The sequence below is a fragment of the Candoia aspera genome, chromosome 4 (assembly GCF_035149785.1).
Source record: "Candoia aspera isolate rCanAsp1 chromosome 4, rCanAsp1.hap2, whole genome shotgun sequence".
NCBI classification, from domain to species: Eukaryota; Metazoa; Chordata; class Lepidosauria; order Squamata; family Boidae; genus Candoia; species Candoia aspera.
In genome coordinates this window covers 90,397,846-90,422,025 of record NC_086156.1, presented here as the reverse complement: position 1 = coordinate 90,422,025, position 24,180 = coordinate 90,397,846, and the positions used below count along the sequence as shown (strand labels likewise).

Here is a 24,180-nt window from a genome sequence, read left to right as displayed (position 1 = left end):
TTGACTGTAGTGTCCTATTTTTTTTATACTGAGGACCATCATCAGGATCCATTCTACAGAAGGGAAAAATAAGGCATTCTCCACATTTCTCACATCTCATGAACATGTGTTTTTGAATCTGAAATAAATTGTCTCCAAGGAACAAGTCTAAATCATGAATCCTCTTAATCCAGTGTTTCTCTCATACAAAAAAAAAAAAACGGAGGGGGAGGGATTCAAGGGAGCCACAATGAGAGGAGTCTCTCAACAATTACGTACAGTTTTAATTCCCCAGGAAGTCAGACAGAAAGAGTTTGCACTGATCATAATGCATACCTCAGGAGAAGGAGAATCAGACAGGTCCAGCTGGCTACCTCCAAGGGCCATGAAAAGAGAGTTCAGTGCCAGGTTTAACTAGTCACTGGTAAAAGGGACACAATAGCTTGGCAGAAAACCCTATAAGGTGAGGCAGAAATCTCTGAGCCCATCCTGGAAAATAGAAACCCTGGTTGAGGTTCTGCCTATACCTCAGGGTATTTAAACCCGGATTCAGTTGTACCTATTCACCTATACCAAACAACAAGATTTGGAAAATGTTCCAAAATTCTTCATTTATTTTTCAGCCTAATAACAAGAGACTACTCAACATGTTTAACAACAGTTTAGATTTTAGACATCTAGGATTTGTAGCCCATTGGCTTTTTGATGGCTTTCTTCACTTCCCTGTTTTTCAGGCTGTAGATAAGGGGGTTCAGCATGGGTGTTGAGATGCTATACTGAACGGAGAGGAGTCCATCCACAACAATTGAGGCGGCTGATCTGGGCCTCATATATCTAAAACACCCAGGGCCATATCAAAAAACCACAACAATGAGGTGAGCACTACACGTAGAGAAAGTTTTTTTTCTTTTTGTTTCTGTGGAGTTCAGCTTCAGGATGGTTGAGATGATATGCATGTATGAAAGTAGAATAATAATGAATGAACTACCTGCAAAGGCACTTCCTGTCATGAAGAATGTCAGTTTATTGAGGAAAGTTTCTGAACAGGATAGTGCAAGAAGACTTGGAAACTCACAAATGAAATGCTTAATAATATTTTGTCCACAGAAACGTAGCCTCAAAAGAGGTAATACATTTATTGTGGAACATAGGAAACCAACTGCCCATGCACCACCCACCAGCCACCTACAAAATGCTTTGCTCATAATTTGCACATAAAGGCTTGCAAATGGCAGCATATCGGTCATAGGCCATTGCTGCAAGGATGCAATGTTCAGTGGTCCATGTTAGAAAGACAAAGAACATTTGGCTGAAGCAAGCAGAGTATGAAATAGTCTGGCTTGCATAGAAAATCACTAGCAACTTTGGAACAGTAACAGAAGAAAAACAAATATCAAGGAAAGCCAGATGAGCTAAAAAAAAAATACATGGGGCTTGGTAGATGACTTGTGATCACCATAATCATCATACTCCCCATCAAAGTTATGGCATATATAAGGGAAAATACCAAGAAAAGAAAAATATTGACTGACGGGTTGTATGGTGCTCTGATTTTCCATGTCCATTTTCAGTCTGTAGGAACTTCAAAGAGGAAGGGAGGGAGGGAGAGAGAGAAAATAAAAAAAAAAGTCATTGATATGATTTATGACAAAAAATGTATTGTCAGGGATGAAATCTCAGAGGATAAAAAGCAGTATGGAGATAATAGTTTATCTAATCTATTCTCTGTTTTTAAAACTATATTGATAGCTACAGATACACATAGACATAGACATAGACATACACGTATACATATACATATGCATATACAGTTTGGAATAATATAAGATTTTGCTGATGACTTCTTTTTAGAAAAAGAAACATACAGTGTGTGTGTGTGTGTGTGTAAACAAAAATAGAAAAATAATTTTAAAATATCGCTAACCAATTTGAAAGATTCTCACCAGAATTTAGGTGGGCATCTTTGCTTTAAATTTTCAAGGGCATCAAGTACATGTCATACATAAAGATATGCTATTGATCCATTTTTTTCATTTTAGGTGATCTATCATAGGATAATCATTTACCAAAACTAAGTCCACCTAATGAGTATACAATCATAGACAGGAGAGAGAGAAAATTAGAGGGGAAAAGGTATTGAATGTTTGAAAATGAATGTGAAGACTAAACTTTTTTAGATAGTCAATATCGCATCAGAGGTTTGGTATGTCTATCACAGTGTACAAATATTAATTTCCCCAACCAATGTCCTCTAGAAACAATTCCCAACATTTCCAACTAGCATGTTGATTAAAAATGAGAAAAGTTGCATCATAATATAACTAAAGGCATTAGAGGAAGAGAAAAAAAAAATCTGGTTTGTTTTCTTAAGAAACGTACCCATTAATCCCTTGCTTCTAATTTTATAGAAAACAATGTAGAATGAATTCTAACTGATGTTCTCTGTAGATTCTTAGCGTTAAATTGTTGTACAAGTTCTTAATTGCTAAGAACCTGTAGATGCCCAATGTATATATTGATATGTGTTTGCTATCTGTGTTATCTCACTGCTCCTTTGGGATATATGATGTTAAATTCAATCATTATTTTAATCATTAAATACATAATGGAATATACAAAGGTATCGAGTTTTAAAGCTGAGAATTTCCTAATTGCTTTCCTGAGTTTCTTAATTACCCTATGAGAAGTAACGTTATTTGAACTGTTGAAATTGTCAGGACCAGGTTTGCCTCTGGCTTGGATTTGGTTTCACTTTCCAGGTCAGAGGAGAAAATAGAAATGTATCATGCTGGATTTGGAGAAACAAAACTCCAGCACGACTCAGCAGAGTTGGAAGAATCCATGACACTGATTGGGCGAGATCTGGAGGAGGATTTTAATATGCCAATCAGCATGCGCCAGAGACGTGCTGAAAAGCGTGTGAAGGAGAAGCCAGCCTGATTGGCTGCAGGAGATTCTAAGCATGCCCAAAATCAGGATAAGGTGGAGCAGCAGAGCGCGGCGGAGCGGAACGGAGGAACACAGCAGAACTCTGGGGCAGCTGCTGACTCTGTGGAGCCTCCGTGGATGAGGGAGCCTCCCCTGGATTTGGGGAGACCACTGCGGACCCGGATGGACCCTGGATGCCTGGTTGGACTCAGAGGCCCTGGCGGATGCCTGATAGAACGCGGCAGTGTGTGCAAGATTCTGGGGAGAACGCAGCAGGCCCTGGGGCGGTTTCCCTTTGTGGGAAATGGTGGACATGGCTTCCTTGGGGCAGCGGTGGACCCAGGTTGACCGCAGGAGATCTTCGGTGGGCCTGGGTGGACCCTGTCAGACATGAGAGACCCTGGCAGATTGTGACGGCCTCCACAAGGTGGCAGAAGACTGGAGGCCTTGGAGGTGGAGTCCCATGGTGTGGACCAGAGGACCGTGGGCCCCTGGGTGGACCTTGTGATCTCTGGCAGGACTCTGGTGGAACACTCATAGACATCGGTGTACTGGGGATTGTTGGTGTTCTCAGGCTTGTGTCTGGGGGTCTGGGAAATGCCCATTTGTTAGAAGCGGCAGAGTGGTTTGGTGGGCCCCTCAGAGTGAGTGTGGGCTTACCTCCAGGGTTGAGAGTACACAGAGGGAGCCCAAGATTGAATGGGGTGTGTAAGACTACCCATCCCTGAGTGAGAGACAGGATGTGGGTAGGAATGGGTGGGGTGCCCCCCCGTGACCAGTGAGAGTGCTGGCAGGGTGGACACAGTGAGTGAGTGGATGGGGGGGTAGGCTTCAACAGCACCGAGAGCAGGAGCTGGTGCGCTGGAGGGCCTGCCTCCATCTGAGTTTGACTGAGGGTGGGAGGATGTGTGCATGGGGGAGGGGACCCTTGCGTTATCCCAGGATGGCCAGTGGTTCGGGAGTGAAGGCAATGGCCTGGCGACTCTGGGGGTTGTAGGGCGGGTTTCACTATTGAGGTGGTGACAGGCTGGGGATGTTATGACGGGAACTGGAGGGCAGGGCATTTCCAGGGAAGACGCTCCCAGTGTATATTACCAGTAGCATGTTCCAGCCTTCCAGGTTCATACCCAGGTCCTGGTCAGCAGGTTCCTGAGGGCCCTGGTCTCTGGCTACTGCTTCTGAACACCAGGTCAGTCAACAACAAAGCCCCCTTATAAATGACTTGATCTCAGAGGAGGGGGCAGACCTGGCATGTATCACTGAGACCTGGCTGGGTCAGGAAGGGGGGGTAGCCCTTTCAGAAATGTGCCCGGCCAGGTTTCAGGTGTGGCACCCGCCGTGACACTGGGGCATGGGAGGTGGGGTGGCAGGTGACATCCGAGAATCTCTAGTAGCCTTCAGGGGCACTGCCCCACAGGTAGCAGGTTGTGAGACCCTGTTTCTCAAGTTGGGCACCCGAGAACAGTTGGGAGTGTTGCTGCTGTACCAGCCTCCCTGCTGCATGGCAACCTCCCTGCCTGAACTGCTTGAGGCCGTCTCAGGGTTGGTGGTGGAGTTCCCCAGGCTTATGGTCTTGGGGGACTTCAACCTACCTTCCCTGGGGTGTGACTCAGATGTGGCTCAGGAGCTCAAGGCTACCATGGCAGCCATGGGCCTGTCTCAGATCATTCCGGACACAACTCAAAACAGTGGCCTCACTCCGGACTTGGTTTTCTTGTCAGAGCAGTGGCAATGTGATCAGAGGGGAGAGGTAGATCTGTCCCCATTGTCATGGTCAGACCATGCTCTGGTGGCCCTGAGATTGTCTTGTGCTGCCCCCCTCTGCAGGGAGGCAGGACCCATTCAATTGGTCCGCCCCCAGAGACTGATGGACCCAGTGAGGTTTCAGAAGGAGCTGGGGGTTATACCCGGGAATGTACCGCATGGTCCAGTGGAGGTCCTGGCCGCAATCTGGAATAGAGAAGCGGCCAGGGCCTTGGACAGGATCGCGCCTGTGTGGCCTATCTTGCCCACTCAAACCCAGCACTCCCTGTGGTTTACGGAGGAACTGTGGGTTTGAAGAGGGTGAAGAGATGCCTAGAGCACCGCTGGAGGAAGACAAAGACTGAATCTGACCGAACACAAGCTAGAGCCACTAATAAGGACTACCTTGTGGCAGTAAGAGCAGTGAAACATCAATATTTCTCCACTCTTATTGCAGATGCAGAATGCTGCCCAATGGCCCTGTTTAAAATTACACCATCGTTATTAGGTAGTGGGGGCTCTGTCTCCACCTACAGGGCTGTGCATAGGAATTTGCTGAGCATCTGCAGGGTAAAATCGCTCAGATTCAGTCCAAGTTGGACTCTAAGCATGGGGCAGAGTCTGGGGAGATGCTGAGGGAACGTACTTACCCGGTTATCTGGGAACAGTTTGATCCTGTTGGGCCTGAGGAAGTGGACAGGATCCTCCGGATTGTAAATGCCACCACTTGCCAATTAAATCCATGCCACTCCTGGCTGGTGAAGGCAGCTCGGGAGGGGACATGTGGTTGAGTCCAGGCAATGATAAATGCATTCTTGAGAGAGGGGGTATTTCTGGTAGCATTCAAGGAGGTGCTGGTGTGCCCACTCCTCAAGAAACCATTGCTGGACCCTAGCATACTGGATACTTTTCACCCAGTCTCCCACCTCCCTTTTTTGGGGAAAGTGGATGAGAAAGTGGTGGTGTTGCAGCTCCAGAGGATCCTGGATGAAACAGATTATCTACACCCCTTTCAGACCCAGTTATGGGATGGAAACAGCATTGGTCGCACTTATGGATGATCTCTGGTGGGAGCAGGATGGAGGCAGTGCATCCATCCTGGCTCTTCTTGACCTCTCAGCAGCTTTCAATACCATCAACCATGGTATCTTTTTGGGTCGGCTCAGGGAGTTGGGGGTGGGCGGCATAGTCTTGTTCTGGTTCACCTCCTTCTTCCAGGGCCGATCCCAGTCAGTGTTGATAGGGGAGAAGAGATCGGCCTCGCGGCCCCTTCTTTGTGGGTGCCACAGGGATCAGTACTCTCCCCTCTCCTTTTTAACATCTATATGAAACCGCTGGGTGAGATCATTCATCACCATGGGATGAGGTATCATCAGTATGCTGATGATACTCAATTGTACATCTCCATCCCAGGTGAAGTAAGTGATGCTGTGACCACCCTTTCTGAGTGTCTGGGGGCTGTGGGGGCCTGGATAGGGAACAACAGGCTTCGACTGAACCCTAGTAAGATGGAGTGGCTGTGGATTAATGGCACCTCGTGTGCCAGGAACTTGTCAACTTTAGTGCTGGATGGGGTCACACTGCCCCAGACAGATCCAGTGTGTAACTTGGGGGTCCTCTTGGACTCATGACTCCTGCTCAAAGAGCAGGTGGCAGTTGTGGCCAGGAAAGCCTTTGTGCAACTTCGTGTTGTGCACGCTTACACACTTTCCTGGACAGAGAGGCCCTCCGAACAGTCACTCATGCCCTGGTTATCTCCCACATAGATTACTCTAATGCGCTCTACCTGGGGCTACCCTTGAAAAATATCTGGAAGCTACGGCTGGTCCAGAATGCAGCCACACGGACAATCTTGGGTGTTCCAAGATTTGCACACATAACACCTTTGTTGCGTGAGCTCCACTGCGTCCCAGTTTGCTTCTGGGTCCAATTCAAGGTGTTGGTTATCACCTTTAAAGCCCTACATGGCATGGGACCAGGATATCTGAGGGACCGTCTCATCCCTATTACATCGACCTGCCCCACCCGGTCATGCAGGGAGGACATGTTACAGGCCCCATCTATAAAAGAATTCCATCTAGCAGGGTCTCAGAAGCGTGCCTTCTCTGCTGTAGCTCCCACCCTTTGGAACATCCTTCCCCCAGAGGTGAGACAAGCCCCCTCACTCCTGGATTTCCACAAAAGATTAGTTTTGTAGGCAGGCTTGGAATGGGATGGCAAATAATTATACCTGGGGATGGCTAGTGCCATGAAGTGATCCGGAGGGACCTACCACACTGAAGGTCTGATTAAGATCTCTTCGCCATGTAGATTTTATTATATTTATATTTTTATTGCATTTTTAATTGTAATGGTTTTACATTTTAATCTTGTTTTATTGTAAGCCACACAGAGTCCCCCCATTGGGGAGAGATGGGTGGTGAATAAATTTATAAATAAATAAAATAAAATAAAATAAATAATGCAGAATAGTCTGTATGTCTAGGTATCCGTGTGACAAGACGGCCGGCAGTGTTCTACTTTCTCCATTCTGTCACATCCAACTTCCACAGAAAACACCCCTGAAAAAAGCTGTTTAAAAACTGTTTTAAATTATCTTGGTTCTCTTAGAACTATCCTTCCTCCTTCATGATCTTGTTTAAATTTATCTTTCTGTTCTCCCTGGGATTAATCTTCTCTTTACTTCTCCAGCATAGTCCATCTTTATTCTTGAACAGAATAAAATAAAAATCCTACCGCTCTACCTACTTTAGGATTACTTGTGAGTTCACTAAGCATGCTGGTTGATAATCACCTTTTCTTCTTATATTTAACATTAACCCAGATACTTCATTTTATACTCAGAATGAATTCTTCTAAGGCTTCTCCACTTTAAGTAGAATAGCACATAATGTCTGCATATCAATTTATCTCTAATTCTGATTCCAACTGTACTTCCAATCATGCCATGTGTATTTTTGCTATACAAGTTAAATAAATACGGGGACCTACTCATTCCTGACTCACTTCCTTCTATATTGTAAAAACAATCTGTTTATCTACATTCAGTTTTCACAGTAACTTCTTGCTCATTGTAAAAGTTCCTGAATATAATGATCAATTTTCTGGCATTCTTACACACTTTAATTCCATTTTCTGGTATGATCTACATAATCAAGAGCCTGCTGTAGTAAAAACAACCTCCCCTTTGCCAAAAGAAAATCCTTAAATTTTCTTGTTCTCTCCAGCTTATATTAGATATTTGATCTCATGTTACTCTGTCTTTTCTGAATCCAGCCTATTTGTTTGGTATTTTTCTCTCCATATTTAGCTCTATTATTCGTTGTAAGATCTTCAGCAAAACTTTGCTTCTGTGAGGAACCAGTAGAATATCTTGATAATTTCCCACTGTCTTGCATCTGCCTTCTTTGCCTTGGATATATGCACCAATCATTTCCAGTCTCTGGCCCAGAGAGTCTTGCTTCATATTTGTTGATGTAATTAGCATGTTATCCACCTCTTCTCCCACAATTTTAAGCAGTTCAGTGGATATTCCACCTGTGCCCATTGCTTTCCTAATTCCCAGCAGCTCTGTCATTTCTCATTTCTCACATTCTACTGGGATTGGTTCCTGAATTACATTCTCTCTCCAGATATTTTGTCATTTTATAATCCCATTTGAAAAATCTTTCAGTACCTTCATTTCATGTTTTCTTCTACAAAACTTCATCCATGATTATTCTTGAGTAATCCTATTGCTAATCCTCTTAAAAACATTTCTCATTTTCTTGTCTTGTTAGTTTTGATAGTTTCCCCTATTTTTCTATGTTTAATTTAGATCTCTTTCATTGTCTTTCCTTCCATGATGCTGAGAGTTTGTGTTCAGTCATCATACTTTCCTCTTGTTGCCCAAGACTTTTATCCTTCATCTTTCCCTAGGCATCTAGATGGCATTTTCTGAAGCCCACTTAGATATTTTCTGCTTGGGAATATTGTTTTCCTCTTTGGTTTTCACAATATCTCTTACTTCTTCCCATAGCAACACAAGCTCACTCTCACATAAGCTTAGTCTAGTTAATCTGTTCCTTATGTTGAACTTATACTGTGACTATTTTCCAGGTCAAATTTGGTGGCATATCTACTCTCTTTAATTACAAATTTAACCTGTTTGCTCTGTTCCACAATTGATCTATTTCCTGCTTTACAACACAAGTCATGTCCTAATCAGCTGCAAACGCAGCACCTGATTTACAGGGAGGTGGATGCTGCCTTGTAAAGGAGGGAAGTTCCCCATCCCACAGAGTAGTTGTCTTGGTCCTAGATTTTGACAGACGGTTAAATCCATGGATCTAGCTGTCTGTCAAAACCACTCAGCAATTGTAACAATGTTGTGATTGGTGGGTGGTTTCCTACCAGATTGCATTGTTGAGAAAGAGGAAGGGCTGCAAAGCCATGGGGGCAAACCAGTGGCTTCAGTTGATTTGTCTTGCCCATCCTAAAATGGGATACTACTATCTGGCAGCCATGGGATATAGAGGATATAGAAACAGGATAGGGATCAGCAGTAGGGAAAGCAAATGTTACACTGGTTTATTTGTTTGCTAGTTCAAGGACAGATGGAGAGCACTAATTGAGTTGCTGAGAAAAGCTCCTAGGCCTTTTTTGTATATATTTGATACTCCATTCTTTCTGATACTCTGAATAGTATAGTCATAATTTCATGTAGCCCATTCTTGTCAATTGAGTTTATTATTCTTAAATCATTCAATTTAGCATGTTTTATTTCTACTGCACATTTTCCTTGGTTCATCATCTTGTTTTCTTCCTGCGTAGAAGTAGATGAGAACTGCTAGCTTTTTCATTGGGCATTATTAATAGTTTTGCTATTCGTAAAAGCCCATTTATTGGTATATATGTTACTATAGAGTTGGAACTATTAATGTTTTCATCCTATTCATAGAAGAGAATATTGGTGATCAAAGATTTTTCTTCTTCTTTTCTTATGTTACAGTATACAGTACATACTTTGTGCTAGAACTCCAGAAGCTGCTTAAGCTTTAAAGAGGAACAATGTGTTCCAAAGAAATGACTAGGCATATGCAAGCTGCCCAGTTCATGACTGTTTAGCCAACATTGGCAGATTTTCTGCAAATGGAACTGAAAAGGTCACATCCAGTCGGTGAATCTCAGAATGGGGTCTCTCTTGCATTAAAATATATGCAGTGCTGTGATTTCATTGGAAAAGAATCAGGTCTTATCTTGTAAATGCCAAGTACAGCTGATATACCAACCAAAGCTAGTAAAATGTGTTATAATTTATAGAAGGACTTTAATCCACAGAGTTAGATCTAATAACATACCCAATCTATAAACCTGATCCTTCAGTAGGAGTGCAATCCCATCCAGAATAAGCCAAATTCTAAATTCATTTTCAGCTACATTTCCACCAGTAGCACCTTTACTGTATCTAAGCTGTGATCCAATCCACACAGTGAATATATGAGAGAAAGTTGTTAACAAAAGCCAGGTTGGGCTCAAGCATTTGCACACATGCCTTTCATGTGATGATCTGGAGAACGAGATTCCTCATGTTGGGCAATTCTTTCTGTCATGTTTGTGTACGGTTGAAAGTTAGCTTCAGCAAACAGATATCTTAGTGCTCAGGGGAATTTTCTGTTTGATCATACCGCTTCAAAAATGTCAACACATCCAGGTCGAAGGCAATTCGGTTAGCAATGCATTTCTTCAATAAGTGATAGGGTCTGTATGAAATTTTGCTGATAGGCAGATCTATGGATGATAGAATTAGCGATTTTGTGTACCCGTGTGCTATTTCCCCAAAATGGAAGCAATAAAGCAGGAAATATGATCTCTCTCTTTTCCCTCCTTTCTTTGTGAAACCATCTCTTAAAAATTTCCTATTTTTAATTAGATGGTTAAGGTGTAAACATAACCCATCATAAAGGCAATTTGTTTATTTCTGCCTCAGAATGGATACTTTTCATTATATTGTTGCTAAATTATCCTTCTTCCAATATTTGCAATAGAAGTCATTATGGTATATAAGGAAGAATCTTCTATCAGTAAACAATGGTTGGGTGAGGAATGTACAAGTTTTCAAGTTAGGCATAAGCTCTTAACATTTATAATGTATTGAACAAGTGTTTATGCTGATCAGTTGAGCCCAAAGCCAACTGGCAGTATCTAATTGTCAGCTGATCTTAAAAAATAAGAACTGGTTAATATTTGAATGGGAGACCAACAAGAAATTTGAAAGGTATATCCTAGTATGGGAAGTAAAAAAAAAAAAAAAAGTGGAAGAAGGCAGTAGCAAATGAGTTGTGTTTGTTGTAAAACAAAAAACAAAAAACTACAAGTTTCTCCAGGAAGACTAGGGGACAAGGTTGACTCAAAGGAGAGCTTACTTAGATCCACTAAAATCAATGAAACAACTTGATGAAAACAAAATTTAGATCCAACCCCATGTGAACCGGTAACAGTCCCCCCCACCCACAAGTAATCACAAGATGAACAAGCATAAAGGTGCTCCTTAGCCTCTGGCTTATGAACAGGAAACTAGTTACAAGAATATTCCACCAATATTTTAGAACTCCTTATTGGGCCCTAAATGGATAGTTTTTGTTATGAACAGGGATCAAAAACAAAGAGTAAAATAATGAAAATATATTCCAATCATAAAAATGTGTGTGTATGTGTATATCTGAGCCTGTTTTATAAAATTTGATTTCATCTATGAAAGTCCTTTTCCATCTCTAGCTAGAGGGCTAAAGAATGTGCAGAGTTTCTACTCCATCATTAAGCTGCAGGCTCAAAATATAGCAACCTTACATAAATAAGGATTATTCTGATCCTCATCTATCTGTATATGCATTTACCAAATTTACATGCCACCATTCAAAGTAGACTTCCTAAGATGGCATACAATCAAATGTCCTAAAAAACTATTATTAAAATGTTTCAAAACCTACCTTAAAAATAGTAGCATAAAACAAACTACATAATAAAAACAGTTCAGACTTTTTACAAAAACTTTAAAAAGTGCATTAAACCAGTCTGTTACTCTGAAACATTAAGCAGGATTGGAAAACAGCAAAAATCCACTCTCTTCAAAGACCACTTTGTAACACAAAATACAGACATTTGCATTAAAAGAATAAAAAAACTTTGCATGATGATGATGGTAATAACCCTAACCCGTTCTGGGACAGCAAATAAAGATAAAGAAACTACTAAGCTGGGATGACATTTAGAACAGGACCTGTGAAAATCAACATCATTGAACCCAGGGAGAAAATACTGTTGGTCCAACCAATAGCAACATTTTGAACTGGACCTGTCAATGGACTAGAACTCATAAAGATGCCACAAGAGGGGCATAATATGATAATCATGTTCAGTTCCAGTCAGCGATCTAGTTGACCTATAGTTTGAACTAACCATTTAGAAATATTTTCCTCTTTACATTGTTACCATTTGGTATTAATTCAGTGGTTTACTTGGAGAGAAGGAGAGGAAGAGGGAAACATAGGCTGCTTAAAAAATAAACTCTACTTAGGAACTGCAAACCTATATCAAGTGTTTGGGTGTATGTACGTATCATTCACTAATAAGGAAAAGGCACACTTCATATGCTCAGAGGCACATTTGTTGTTGTTGTTGTTGTTGTTTTGGCATATTCTAAAGCTTATCTATGACAGCAAAAATTAATCCTGGGACTGGAACATGATGCACATTAAACCATAGCTGTATGCACGTGATTCATCTCAATTACTCCCTAGCTCTTGGTGTTTGTGGGGAACTGAACGTTGTTTCCCAATGTCCGAAATGTAAAAAATAACTGCAGTACTGGCAAATAACTAAGTGAAATTATTAGACTGCCCCCTCTGGGTATTTTGCTTCCCAACCTTTGCTTGTGGCATTGACCTATGAGAGTGTCCCATCAGGACAAGCTGCCGGAATACTTTGTGAAAGTCCAAGCTTTCAGCACTACAACCAAGTTCTACCTAATTGGAATCTATGACTTCCTATGCTCTCCCCTTTGGGGAGAAATACCTAGGAAAGAAATTCAAAAAGGTTACAATGACCCTTTTATTCCTGACCTGTCTTTGGGGTGAGTAATCCTTTTCTTGTTTATCCTGCAACAAACTTACAGATGTTTGTTTCCTCTAACTTCAGCTCCTTCCACTGCTGTGCATGGTGCCAGAGCATGTTCCTCTTCTCTCTCTTGTACTTAATTATTAGAAATCACACTAAGCCAGTTGTTACTATAAAGTTATTGTTGACTACTGGTAACCACCTGACTTGTTTCTGGTGGATCTCTTGATGCTTGCTAGTCAATGTTTGTAACTCACTGGTGACTCACTAGTCTCACTAGCTAATTTCTAATGGACCATTTAATGCCTGCTGGCTTCTTTTATTATGTTTTACCAGAATATATGTTTTCAAGCTAAAACTGGAGTAGTAGAAGATGGATGACGATCTACTTGGAGGCATATCTAGTATCTGATGATTGCAAAAGTTCTTACAAAGAAATGTTTATTAAATAAAGGCTAGCCTGGTCCAGTAGCTCTTCTCTATGTTCTTTAAAAAGAGTGCATGCTTAGAAGTACTTCACACTAGTTTCTTGTGCCTTAATTATACCTTACAATGATGATGATGATGATGATACTAATAGTGATAGCATTATTCACACAATGCTAAATAAACCCATCCTCAGATTAGGCTATTAAATCTCAGCCCTGAAATAAATGAATTCCAAAATGAAGACTGCTTTGAGCATGTGTAAAGTGTTACTAACCATTAGGTGATATAGATCTTTTTTAGAAACCAGATAAAGTTTTCATTAAGCCCTGCACTAAAAACTAAGTACTAGAACAAGTTTATTTTATCTCATTGTTCTGGTGAGGAATATAGTCAAGAAGGACATGGAAAGGCCTCCATAATTCCTCACTGAGTCAAAGGTGGATCAGATGGATCAGCAGTATTACTATGTCATGGATCCTGGGTTGCCTTGGTTTTTCTTTTCTCCTCTACATAGCATCTGTTTGTAGAGTAGCATTTTATCAGAAATGTGAAGGAATGACTTAAGCTAGCAGTACTCTCTGTCTTGGACAATAATCTCAGTTTGGACTATGCTGTTTCTAATTATTTGACAGACAACTGTTCTGGTGTTTAGATGAGTCTTTATCAGCTTAGGGGACATCATGGTGGTGTGCAAATAAGTAGCATATTGAGTCCGTATCTTCTTTATATTGTCTAAATTTCAGGCCAGGGAGAGAGAAGGAGAAACAGACGCATATGGGGGTATATTTCAGCAGCCAGGCAAATGGCAAGCAAATAATTGGTGGGCTTGCCACAGGGAAGTACTTCTTCCCCACCTAAGCCATTGAGAAACTGAAATTAGATTGAAAGGAGTCACAAATATACAATGAGAAAATAATTGAGTCTGTAAAAATCCAGATGAAATTTGATGGCAGGAAAGAGATACAGACTTTGCTGCACTGTAATGGTTGACTGGAATTTTGGAACCCAAAATCTGAGAGCTCTTGTAATGGGGACTGTCATGTTCACTGATTCAATGTAGTTTATACATCATAACATTTCACATGCCATGGCGCTGATGGGCGTTTCTGTTTGGGAGAGAGCTGCTGTGAAACCTTGTACCAAGCTCTGTATCTGTATTCATTACAATGGAACGTGTTTGGGTTATGTTCTCTGTTCAAGGACTTTTCCCGCAGACCATCAGAAACCGTTAGGAGCACCTGGGATTGTGAACTTGGGAAGATTTTACCGGGGGAGGAATTTCATTTGCACCGAGGGTTTTTAATTTGAATTTGGTGCGCTTTCATCATTCTCAGCTTTCTCTGTGATCCTGCATACTATAAATCAGATATCTTTGAACTCCTGCTCATGAGTCTCATGGTATTTTAGAATAGGCAACCATCACAGGGACAATGAATGGATGCAGATTGCCCACTTCCTCCCATACTAATTTTAAGCTCTCACTATATTTTTATAAGTTTGATATTAAAAAAGAAAGAACAACCATAAACACACAGGTTGGGCTAATACCCTCTCCAAGCCAAGTTTTAGGAAATAGGACTTTCCAAATATTGCCCTTCACTATTGGCCATGATGTCTAAGATTTCTGAGAGCTCTTCCTCATCTTAATATGTTTTCCTTTAGTTCCTCAGGCAACAGGAAAATATGACACCAGACTTTCTACTTCATTGACTGCTAACCCCTATTGTGCCGCCCTCAGTGAGGCCAGCAACTGATTTCATGCAGGACAATCTAAAGAAAGTGATTGATAGATTCCCCTGGTGTCACCTGCCAGTTTGAAAAAAAACAATCATTCATTGCTCTGTCCAAGGTTGGAGGCAGGTTTTGACAGATAGCTACACCTGTCTAGCAGGATCTGAGTTTAAAAGTAACCCTCCCCCAATTCTCCTGTAAATCATGTGGGGAGGGGAGCAGTTTAATCTTCCCACCAATGCCTTTTTGTGGAAGACCAAAAGATTCATACTGAAAAATAGTGCCCTTTACTACTCTTGCCAAAATGGGTGACAAGCAGAGGTGGGTGAGTAGTGATTTACAAGCTAGCTCTATGGAAATTAGGTGTCTGATCTCTTCAGCAGCCAAAGCTAAAGTGGTCATGGAGGGCAGTATAGAGTGACTGGAGGGGAGAAGGTCTTAGCAGAGCCTAAAATGGCTTATAGAAACTGGGCAGATCCTAGTCCCTGACTACTTCATCACCAGCATCATCAAGGAGACATCATAGTTTGTTCCTATGGCAAGATGTGTCAAATGAAGAGGAAAAATGCTATTTTAATGTCAGAGCATCTATATACATCTTAAGGCTGGTTCCATGATTGGCTGGGGATGAGACTAAGGCAGTGCCATCTGGATACTCCTAGTCTTTTTAAAATAATATTGATGTTCTTATTATGGGATGTTTTTAATATTTTAATAGGTTTTTTATTATTATTGTACATTGCCCAGAGTCATGTTTGTGAGATGGGCAGCTATATAAATGTGAGGGATAGATAAAATAAATAAACAAATGACAGAATTTTGCAGCCCAAATACGGTAATCTTAAATTCAGTAGTATATGGATGGTCAATGGTTCCTACAACAGAACTACTCGATGGTCTGTTTGTTTTTGCATTAGCATGTTGAATAAAGTTCTGTGGTTTATTCAAGAAATCATTGTTTTGCATAGTGTATGAACTCTATCAGAGTCCAATGGTGCCTAAAGCAAATATTATGGCATGTGTTGTCAGCAAAGCCTAATTTTTTTTTCATAGGTCACAGTAGGTTTCAGGCCACAAGGAGCCTGTGTGTGTGTGTGTGTGTGTGTATTAAATGTGTTGGGCTTTAGACTTCGATTTGTATATGCGCATACAACTGGCATTGCAAGCAACTGTAGGTTGTGAAAATGGAGCTTCCAATTATTTGAGCACATGCTGCTCTCTGAGAAGACTTAATGATTGTGATCAATACCAGGCCACACCCCTGCCTATTCCAGGAGCCTGTGAAACTTAAGAGCTTTGGGGAGGTTTCCTTGGACCACCCAGACCCAGACGTCAGAGAAATATCAGCAATGAACATTTCCTGCTTGCTAAAAAAAAAATTAAAAATGGAAGATAAAGAAAACATAGACTTTGATCACTGACCACAAGGCTGCCAAATTAGTACAGATGAACAAACAGAACACATCCAAGCCAAACTACACAAAGGTTGGACCGTCATGTTTTTATTTTTTTCATATAATTTCTAAATAGTGGCTACCAGGAATGGAGCTAAATGTGGGATCATGGCCAAGGGGACAATTTTTAACTCCAGATTAGCTCTCGCAAAATGCACTCTTCCAAGGCTGCTATTGGTGTCAGTGGCTTCCATTCCTAAAGTAAATAGTGGTTTGTGGGGAATGTGTTTGGTAAGAATATGAAAAGAATTGAAAATTTAAAGGAAAAAAAAAACGCATTTCTTTGCACCCATGCCCCTGTCTCTCTTTCTAGGCTGCTAAACAGAATCTCTCTCTTTCTCTCTCTCTCTCTGTCTATCTCTCTATCTATCCCTCTATCTCTATTTATTATGACCCCAAATCAATCCACTGCAGGATGAAGTCTTCTTCATTGAAGGTTATGGACTGCAATCTACCACACTAGCCCAGGTTACTAAGAGTGCATAGAAGCAAAGGAATGTAGCACACCTCCATTCTCCTCATAAGGTTTTAGAAAGCTGAGCTAGCAAAGTTTCTTCTGATGTGCAGTTGTTAAAGATATAGAAGCACAGTTCTCCTTGGCCTATGAGATTACATTCCTTTGTCCTCAGACCACTTCTTACTGTATCTTCAATGGTTCTGGCTTTGCTCCTTCCTTTCTCTGACTCAGAGTAAGCTTACTGTGCTCTACCTCTCAATAGTTAAGTCTTCCAGTTTTTACTCGACAGAATTTTTCTTTCCTTTCTCTTTTTCTACCAACAGATTCACTATTTCAGCAGCATGTATGCCATTTTTCCAACCTGGAGCCTTCTAGAGGGTTCTAGGCAGAAAAAACGTCCTGAAGGGAAGTTAGAGAGATTTTTGAACACAAGCATGGGTGTCATAATTAAAAGGAAATATATGAACAGGAAGGACAATGTTTCTCTCATAAAACACTACCCTTACTAATTTCATTACATTGTTGCCAGGACCACTCATTGGCTGGACTCAGAATGGGAAGCCTTCATTGTGGGGAGCAGGGAGTTATCATGTTATCATGTGAGGATAATTGGCAACTGAGTTCAACAAAAAATTCTGAACTATGGAATCAAGGATATCTTATAAGATTTTTTTTCTTCCAGTACCATTTCTAAAATAGAGCAAAAGAGCAAAACTCGTTAAATATTTTTGGACTACCCTACTTTTTTGCCCCTTCTGTCATTTCTCATTTAAATATTTCTTATATTTATACCCTTCTTTTGTTCAATAATTTAAGTTAGTGTGTGTCAGACTCTTCTCTTACCTACTATGCTATCATCACAACAGTCTAATATTTTTAGATTGCAAATCATTCAATGATTTTGATCGCTTAAGATGAATTGAAACTGGGATTCTCCAGTCCTGTCCAAAACTCTGACTACATTACACCTCATTGGCTTTAAAATCTACTAATGAAACTTCAGTTTTCATTGTTACTGTACTTGTTTTTGCTTAAAATCAAGTTCTCTCTTTACCACAATGTCTCCACATTCACTATTTTAAAAATAGAGAATCCAAGACAGCTAGCCAAGTCAAATCTGGGTTCTTTTCTATAATGTATTAAATTATAACAATTAGTGCAGGTGAGCTCCTTTTAATCATGATTTTCCTTGACTGGTTCATATATCGTTCTAAGAATAATATTGTTGATTTTTCCTCTCTTATCATCTGTTTCATGAAACCGGTCACTCCTTGTAATTTGTAAACCATGGTTTATGGCCTAACATGTGGGACCTAAACCCTACCCTTTATACAAGAACAGAAAAAAGTTGGTCAATCTAATCTATCACTGATGCCAGCAATTCTTCATGTTTTCAATGAGGGATTGGGAGTGAACTACTACCAAACTACAGCCTCCTTATAATGCTCTATGTATATTTGGAGGGAATTTAAAAATCTAGAGTACAAGAGTTTCATCAGAGAATCAAGCTGCACACATGTAATATATAGAGTGATTTTCCTCAGGCCACATTCAAAATTCCCTAAGAGCTTGAAGACATGGAGAGAACAAAACTTTCAGTATAGATAGCTCATTAGAAAAAACTGCAAACATACCTTAGATATGCAGACAGATAAAGAGGCTATATAAGAGACATATCAGAGACAACTAATTGCAAGCATCACCACTGCCTGTAATTGCCTATAGCAGTTGCTTGTAAAAAGAGATGAAGCCTTGAAAACAATGGGGAAGAGAGCAAATGTCTACCAATCTTGCATGGAAGCTGTTTCGCTCTGCAGCTAGCAATATCAGCACTTGTAGCTGAGCTCTGAAGCAACTTCTCTCATAGATCCAACCAGCTAGGAGTGCTGAGCAATGTTTTCCATCTTCTATTTCATGATTAAAATTTCCAAGCAACTGCCCCTTTCATAGAAATTCAGTGAGATTATGAAATGTATGCCTTGCAGAGCATTTCAGAAATAGAGAACCATCTGTTATACTAGCAGCTGAAATGCTAAGAGAGTAAAATAAATCAAGGGTGCAGGTAAAAGATAAAGCATTCATATGGAATAAAAACCAACTCCTAAGACTACAAACATGGAGCCAAATTAAACCTGATGATAGCCACCCTTGTGTAGCCTTGCTTTGCCCAACCACATTGAAACCAAGGCACGGGGAGAGAAGAGCTCTAATCTTTTGTCTCACCGACCAATGTCAATGGAAACTTTCAGATAGTGGGAGCACGTGTTTTTCATCTGGATTGTTATTAAAGCACCATGCCTTTTATGATGTTAGTTAGTCATTTTCAATAGACACATACAGAGAGCTAGGGAAGAAGAAATTTTGTGAAAAACACAAAGTCTGGATTTCCAGTCAAGCAGATTTGGACTCTCACTGCTTGCTTCATTGCTCCCCTGCAATGGATGTTGCAGTTCAAACTTAACATATTGAGTCATTCTTCCAAAGTTCAGTAACTGCCACTAAACTCATCTGTGTGTACTGTTTTGGTTTTCCCGGAAAGAAGGCCATACCTTCACTGGGTTGCGTAAAAGGGAGTGTTCTTGAGCTAACAGCAAACTTCCCAAATGCTTCTGTTTCTATCTATCTTCTGTGAGACCTTTTGGGTCTTACCGGGCATTTCAGAGTTTTTAAGCTTACTGTGTACTCCAATTTTGAGCACCGGAAAAAACAAAACAAAACAGAATTTAACTGTTTCTAAATATGTGTATTCTCTCTCTCTCTCTCTCTATCTCATCATCTATCTATTGCACAGCAGTCCTACCTCGAATTTCTAAGGGCTCTGATAGCAAATCCTCCAACACATCCAAAGCTATTGCCAGACTTCTGAAAGGATGGAAACAGAGGCAGACTGGCATTTGTCCACCACACTGACCATTTAAACATATAGATATTGTCACACATGCACACACTCCCACTGAATTTATCTGAGGATTATGAAAGTTGTGGATACAGTAAATATATAGTTAATCCCAGTACAAACAGTGATTCTTATGTAACCAACCCCTTCGTTGCAGTTCTTGAATTTAGCATGGCAATAACTTCTAGGTTGGGGGAGGGTGGGTGGAAATCCAAGGTCACAGTACATCTACGCTGCTCACATTGAGTCCTGTGAGGACCTATGGAGTAGTAGAAGCCACATTTTGCTATAACCAGCATTGCTATGACCAGTACAACAAGAAGAGTCCTGGGTGGGTGATCATGATGGTGCCACTGGGAAATTCTGCCAGTGTTACCTAGCAAGACATGAGCATTCCTTCAGCCTGAAAATAACTGCATACAAACTACTTTCAAATGAGTGCATACAGAATACTTTCAGATATCTGAATTGCCTCCCCACTCCCTGGGCTTTACTGCATCATTTTTCACTTTCTTTCCCCCCTCTTCATGGATTTGCAAAATGAATTGTAGGAGGAAAAGGTAAAGAAGCAGATTAAAGTGTTAGTCAACTCTTTGGAGGACATTTGTTGTTTTTTCATTCAGTCGCTTCCGACTCTTTGTGACTTCATGGACCAGCCCACACCAGAGCTTCCTGTCGGTCGTCAACACCCCCAGCTCCGCCAGGGATGAGTCCATCACCTCTAGAATATCATCCATCCATCTTGCCCTTGGTCGGCCCCTCTTCCTTTTGCCCTCCACTCTTCCTAGCATCAGCATCTTCTCCAGGGTGTCCTGTCTTCTCATTGTGTGGCCAAAGTATTTCAGTTTTGCCTTGAATATCATTACCTCAAGTGAACAGTCTGGCTTTATTTCCTGGAGGATGGACTGGTTTGATCTTCTGGCAGTCCAAGGCACTCTCAGAATTTTCCTCCAACACCACAGTTCAAAAGCATCGATCTTCCTTCTCTCAGCCTTCCTTATGGTCCAGCTCTCACAGCCATATTTTACTACGGGGAACATCATTGCTTTAACAATGCGGACCTTTGCTGTCAGTGTGATGTCTCTGCACTTAACTATTTTATCGAGATTTGTCATTGCTCTTCTTCCAAGGATTAAGCGTCTTCTGATTTCCTGACTGCAGTCAGCATCTGCAGTCATCTTCGCACCTAGGAATACAAAGTCTTTCACTGCTTCTACATTTTCTCCCTCTATTTGCCAGTTATCGATCAGGCTGGTTGCCAAAATTTTGGTTTTTTTGAGGTTTAGCTGCAAGCCAGCTTTTGCACTTTCTTCTTTCACCTTCATCATAAGGCTCCTCAGTTCCTCTTCACTTTCAGCCATCAAAGTGGTATCATCTGCATATCTGAGATTGTTAGTGTTTCTTCCAGAGATTTTAACTGCAGCCTTGGATTCCTCAAGCTCAGCATGTTGCATGATGTGTTCTGCATACAAGTTGAATAGGTAGGGTGAGAGTATACAGCCCGGCCATACTCCTTTCCCAATCTTAAACCAGTCCATTGTTCCGTGGTCTTTCTCTTCCTGTTGCTACTTGGTCGTTATACAGATTCTTCAGGAGGCAGACAAGATGACTTGGTATCCCCATACCGCTAAGAACTTGCCACAATTTGTTATGGTCCACACAATCAAAGGCTTTAGAATAGTCAATAAAACAGAAATTGATGTTTTTCTTAAATTCCCTGGCTTTTTCCATTATCCAGCGGATATTGGCAATTTGGTTCCTAGTTCCTCTGCCTTTTCTAAACCCAGCTTATACATCTGGCAATTCTCGCTCAATGAATTGCTGAAGTCCACCTTGCAAGACCTTGAACATTACCTTACTGGCATGTGAAATGAGTGCCACTGTTCGATAGTTTGAACATTCTTTAGTGTTTCCCTTTTTTGGTATGGGGATGTAAGTTGATTTTTTCCAATCTGATGGCCATTCCTGTGTTTTCCAAATTTGCTGGCATATAGCATGCATTACCTTGACAGCATCATCTCGCAAGATTTTGAACAGTTCAGCTGGGATGAGGTCGTCTCCTGCTGCCTTGTTATTAGCAATGCTTCTTAAGGTCCATTCAACCTCACTCTTCAGAATGTCTGGCTCTAGCTCACTGACCACACCATCAAAGCTATCCCCGATATTGTTATCCTTCCTATACAGATCTTCCGTATATTGTTGCCACCTTTTCTTGATCTCTTCTTCTTCTGTTAGGTCCTTGCCATCTTTGTTTTTGATCATACCCATTTTTGCCTGGAATTTACCTCCAATGTTTCTAATTTTCTGGAAGAGGTCTCTTGTCCTTCCTATTCTATTGTCTTCTTCCACTTCCGCGCATTGCTTGTTTAAAAATAATTCCTGATCTCTTCTGGCTAACCTCTGGAATTTTGCATTTAATTGGGCATATCTCCCCCTATCACTGTTGCCTTTTGCTTTCCTTCTTTCTTGGGCTACTTCTAGTGCCTCAGCAGACAGCCACTTTGCCTTCTTGGTTTTCTCTTTCTTTGGGATGTATTTTGTTGCCGCCTCCTGAACAATGTTGCGAACTTCTGTCCAGAGTTCTTCCGGGACCCTATCTACTAAGTCCAGTCCCTTAAATCGATTCTTTACCTCCACTGCATATTCCTGAGGGATATTAGTGAGCTCATATCTAGCTGATCTGTGGGTCTTCCCTAATCTCTTTAGTCTGATCCTAAACTGTGCAAGAAGAAGTTCGTGATCAGAACTACAGTCAGCTCCAGGCCTTGTTTTTACCGACTGTACAGATGTCCGCCACCTTTGGCTGCAAAGGATGTAGTCAATCTGATGTCGGTGTTGTCCATCTGGTGAAGTCCATGTATAAACCCATCTCTTAGGTTGTTGGAAGAGAGTGTTCGTTATGCAGAGTGAGTTGTCTTGGCAAAATTCTATCAGCCTATGCCCTGCTTCATTTTGTTCTCCCAGGCCATGCTTACCTGTAATTCCAGGTGTCATTTGACTGCCCTCCTTAGCCTTCCAGTCTCCTGTGATGAAAATAACATCTCTTTCAGGCGTGTTGTCCAGTAGGTGCTGCAGATCCTCATAGAACTGCTCTACTTCAGCTTCTTCAGCATCTGTGGTTGGGGCGTATATTTGGATCACTGTGATGTTAGATGGCTTGCCCTGAATTCAAATTGAGATCATTCTATCATTTTTTGGATTGTATCCGAGCACTGCTTTAGCCACTTTACTATTAATTATGAAGGCTACTCCATTTCTTCTGTGGTCCTCTTGTCCACAGTAGTAGATCTGGTGGTCATTTGATGTGAAGTGGCCCATTCCAGTCCATTTCAGTTCGCTGATGCCCAAAATGTCTATCTTTAATCTTGACCTCACAAGAACCACATTCAATTTGCCCTGGCTCATAGATGTTACATTCCAGGTTCCAATGGCATGTTGATCCTTAGAACATCGGATTCGCCGTTCACCACCAGCACCGTCGGCCGCTAACCGTCCTTTCGGCTTTGAGCTAGCTGCGTCATCACATCTGGGGCTAGTTGAACTCATCCTCTGTTCCTCCCCAGTAGCATTTTGGCCATCTTCTGAACTGGGGGTCTCATCTTCTGATGGTATACCGACATATCTCTGGTTGTACTGATCCATTTAGTTTTCATGGCAAGAATACTGGGGTGGGTTGCCATTACCTTCTCCAGTGACCGCATTTAGTCTGACCTCTCTGTCATGACCTTCCCATCTTGGGTGGCCCTTCACGGTTTAGCTCATGGCATCATTGAGGTGCTCAAGCTCCAGCACCATGACAAGGTAACGATCCTTTGCTGAAGTTGGAGCACATAGGGACTTGGTATAGTAATGCAGAAAGTAAAGAGGATGATCTTGACAGAGGGAAGATCCATTAACAAAGCAACAAAAAGAAAAGATTGCTTAAGTCCAAACAATGAGGGAGAACTACGAAAACATCTTGTCCCTAATTCACAAGAATATAAAAGGGGGAGAAGGAGAAGCACAATCAGACTTAGAAGATTATGTTACTGTAGGCAGTCTAACTGGAAGTTGTTTATTAGTCTTCTATGGATTCTATTTCTTGGTCTGGTCTACCTTACAGGGCTGATAATCAGTGTGCCTGGTGGCAACATACAGTATTATTATCTGCATCCATTTTCACCATCTTCACCTATCATCATCAGCAGGCACATTTAGAGGGTCGTATTCAAGAGAAGGGGAAAACAATTGTGTTATGTGTGACCCTTTTGAATGACTTGCTCCATTCCTAATGTTAGTGAGATTGTCTCAGTCAGGTAATGAGAGACAGCACTGCCTCTGAAACTAGAATTCATTATATTATCAGTGAATATCAAGAAATCTCCAGCTCAAATCTCATGATCCCTGGGATGGCATTCTGTCAGCCTTCACAGGTAAACTAGACAGGGAACATGACCAGTTGAGCTAATTCTACTTTATTGTAAGGCTGT

At 41.3% G+C, this 24,180-nt stretch overlaps 1 protein-coding gene and 1 pseudogene across 1 annotated transcript in view; one reads left to right on the top strand and one right to left on the bottom strand.

Moving 5' to 3' along the window:
* Nucleotides 1-656: 656 nt before the first annotated feature.
* LOC134496537 (olfactory receptor 8H3-like) lies at nt 657-3,512 on the bottom strand (annotated as a pseudogene).
* Nucleotides 3,513-12,614: 9,102 nt separating this feature from the next.
* The window catches only part of LOC134495498 (deleted in malignant brain tumors 1 protein-like), a 91,415-nt gene continuing 79,849 nt past the window's right edge, over nt 12,615-24,180 (top strand). The window contains exon 1 of the mRNA XM_063300992.1: nt 12,615-12,760. Coding sequence (XP_063157062.1) covers nt 12,667-12,760 — 94 coding nt within the window. The 5' untranslated portion in view covers nt 12,615-12,666. The remainder of the gene's footprint in view (nt 12,761-24,180) is intronic.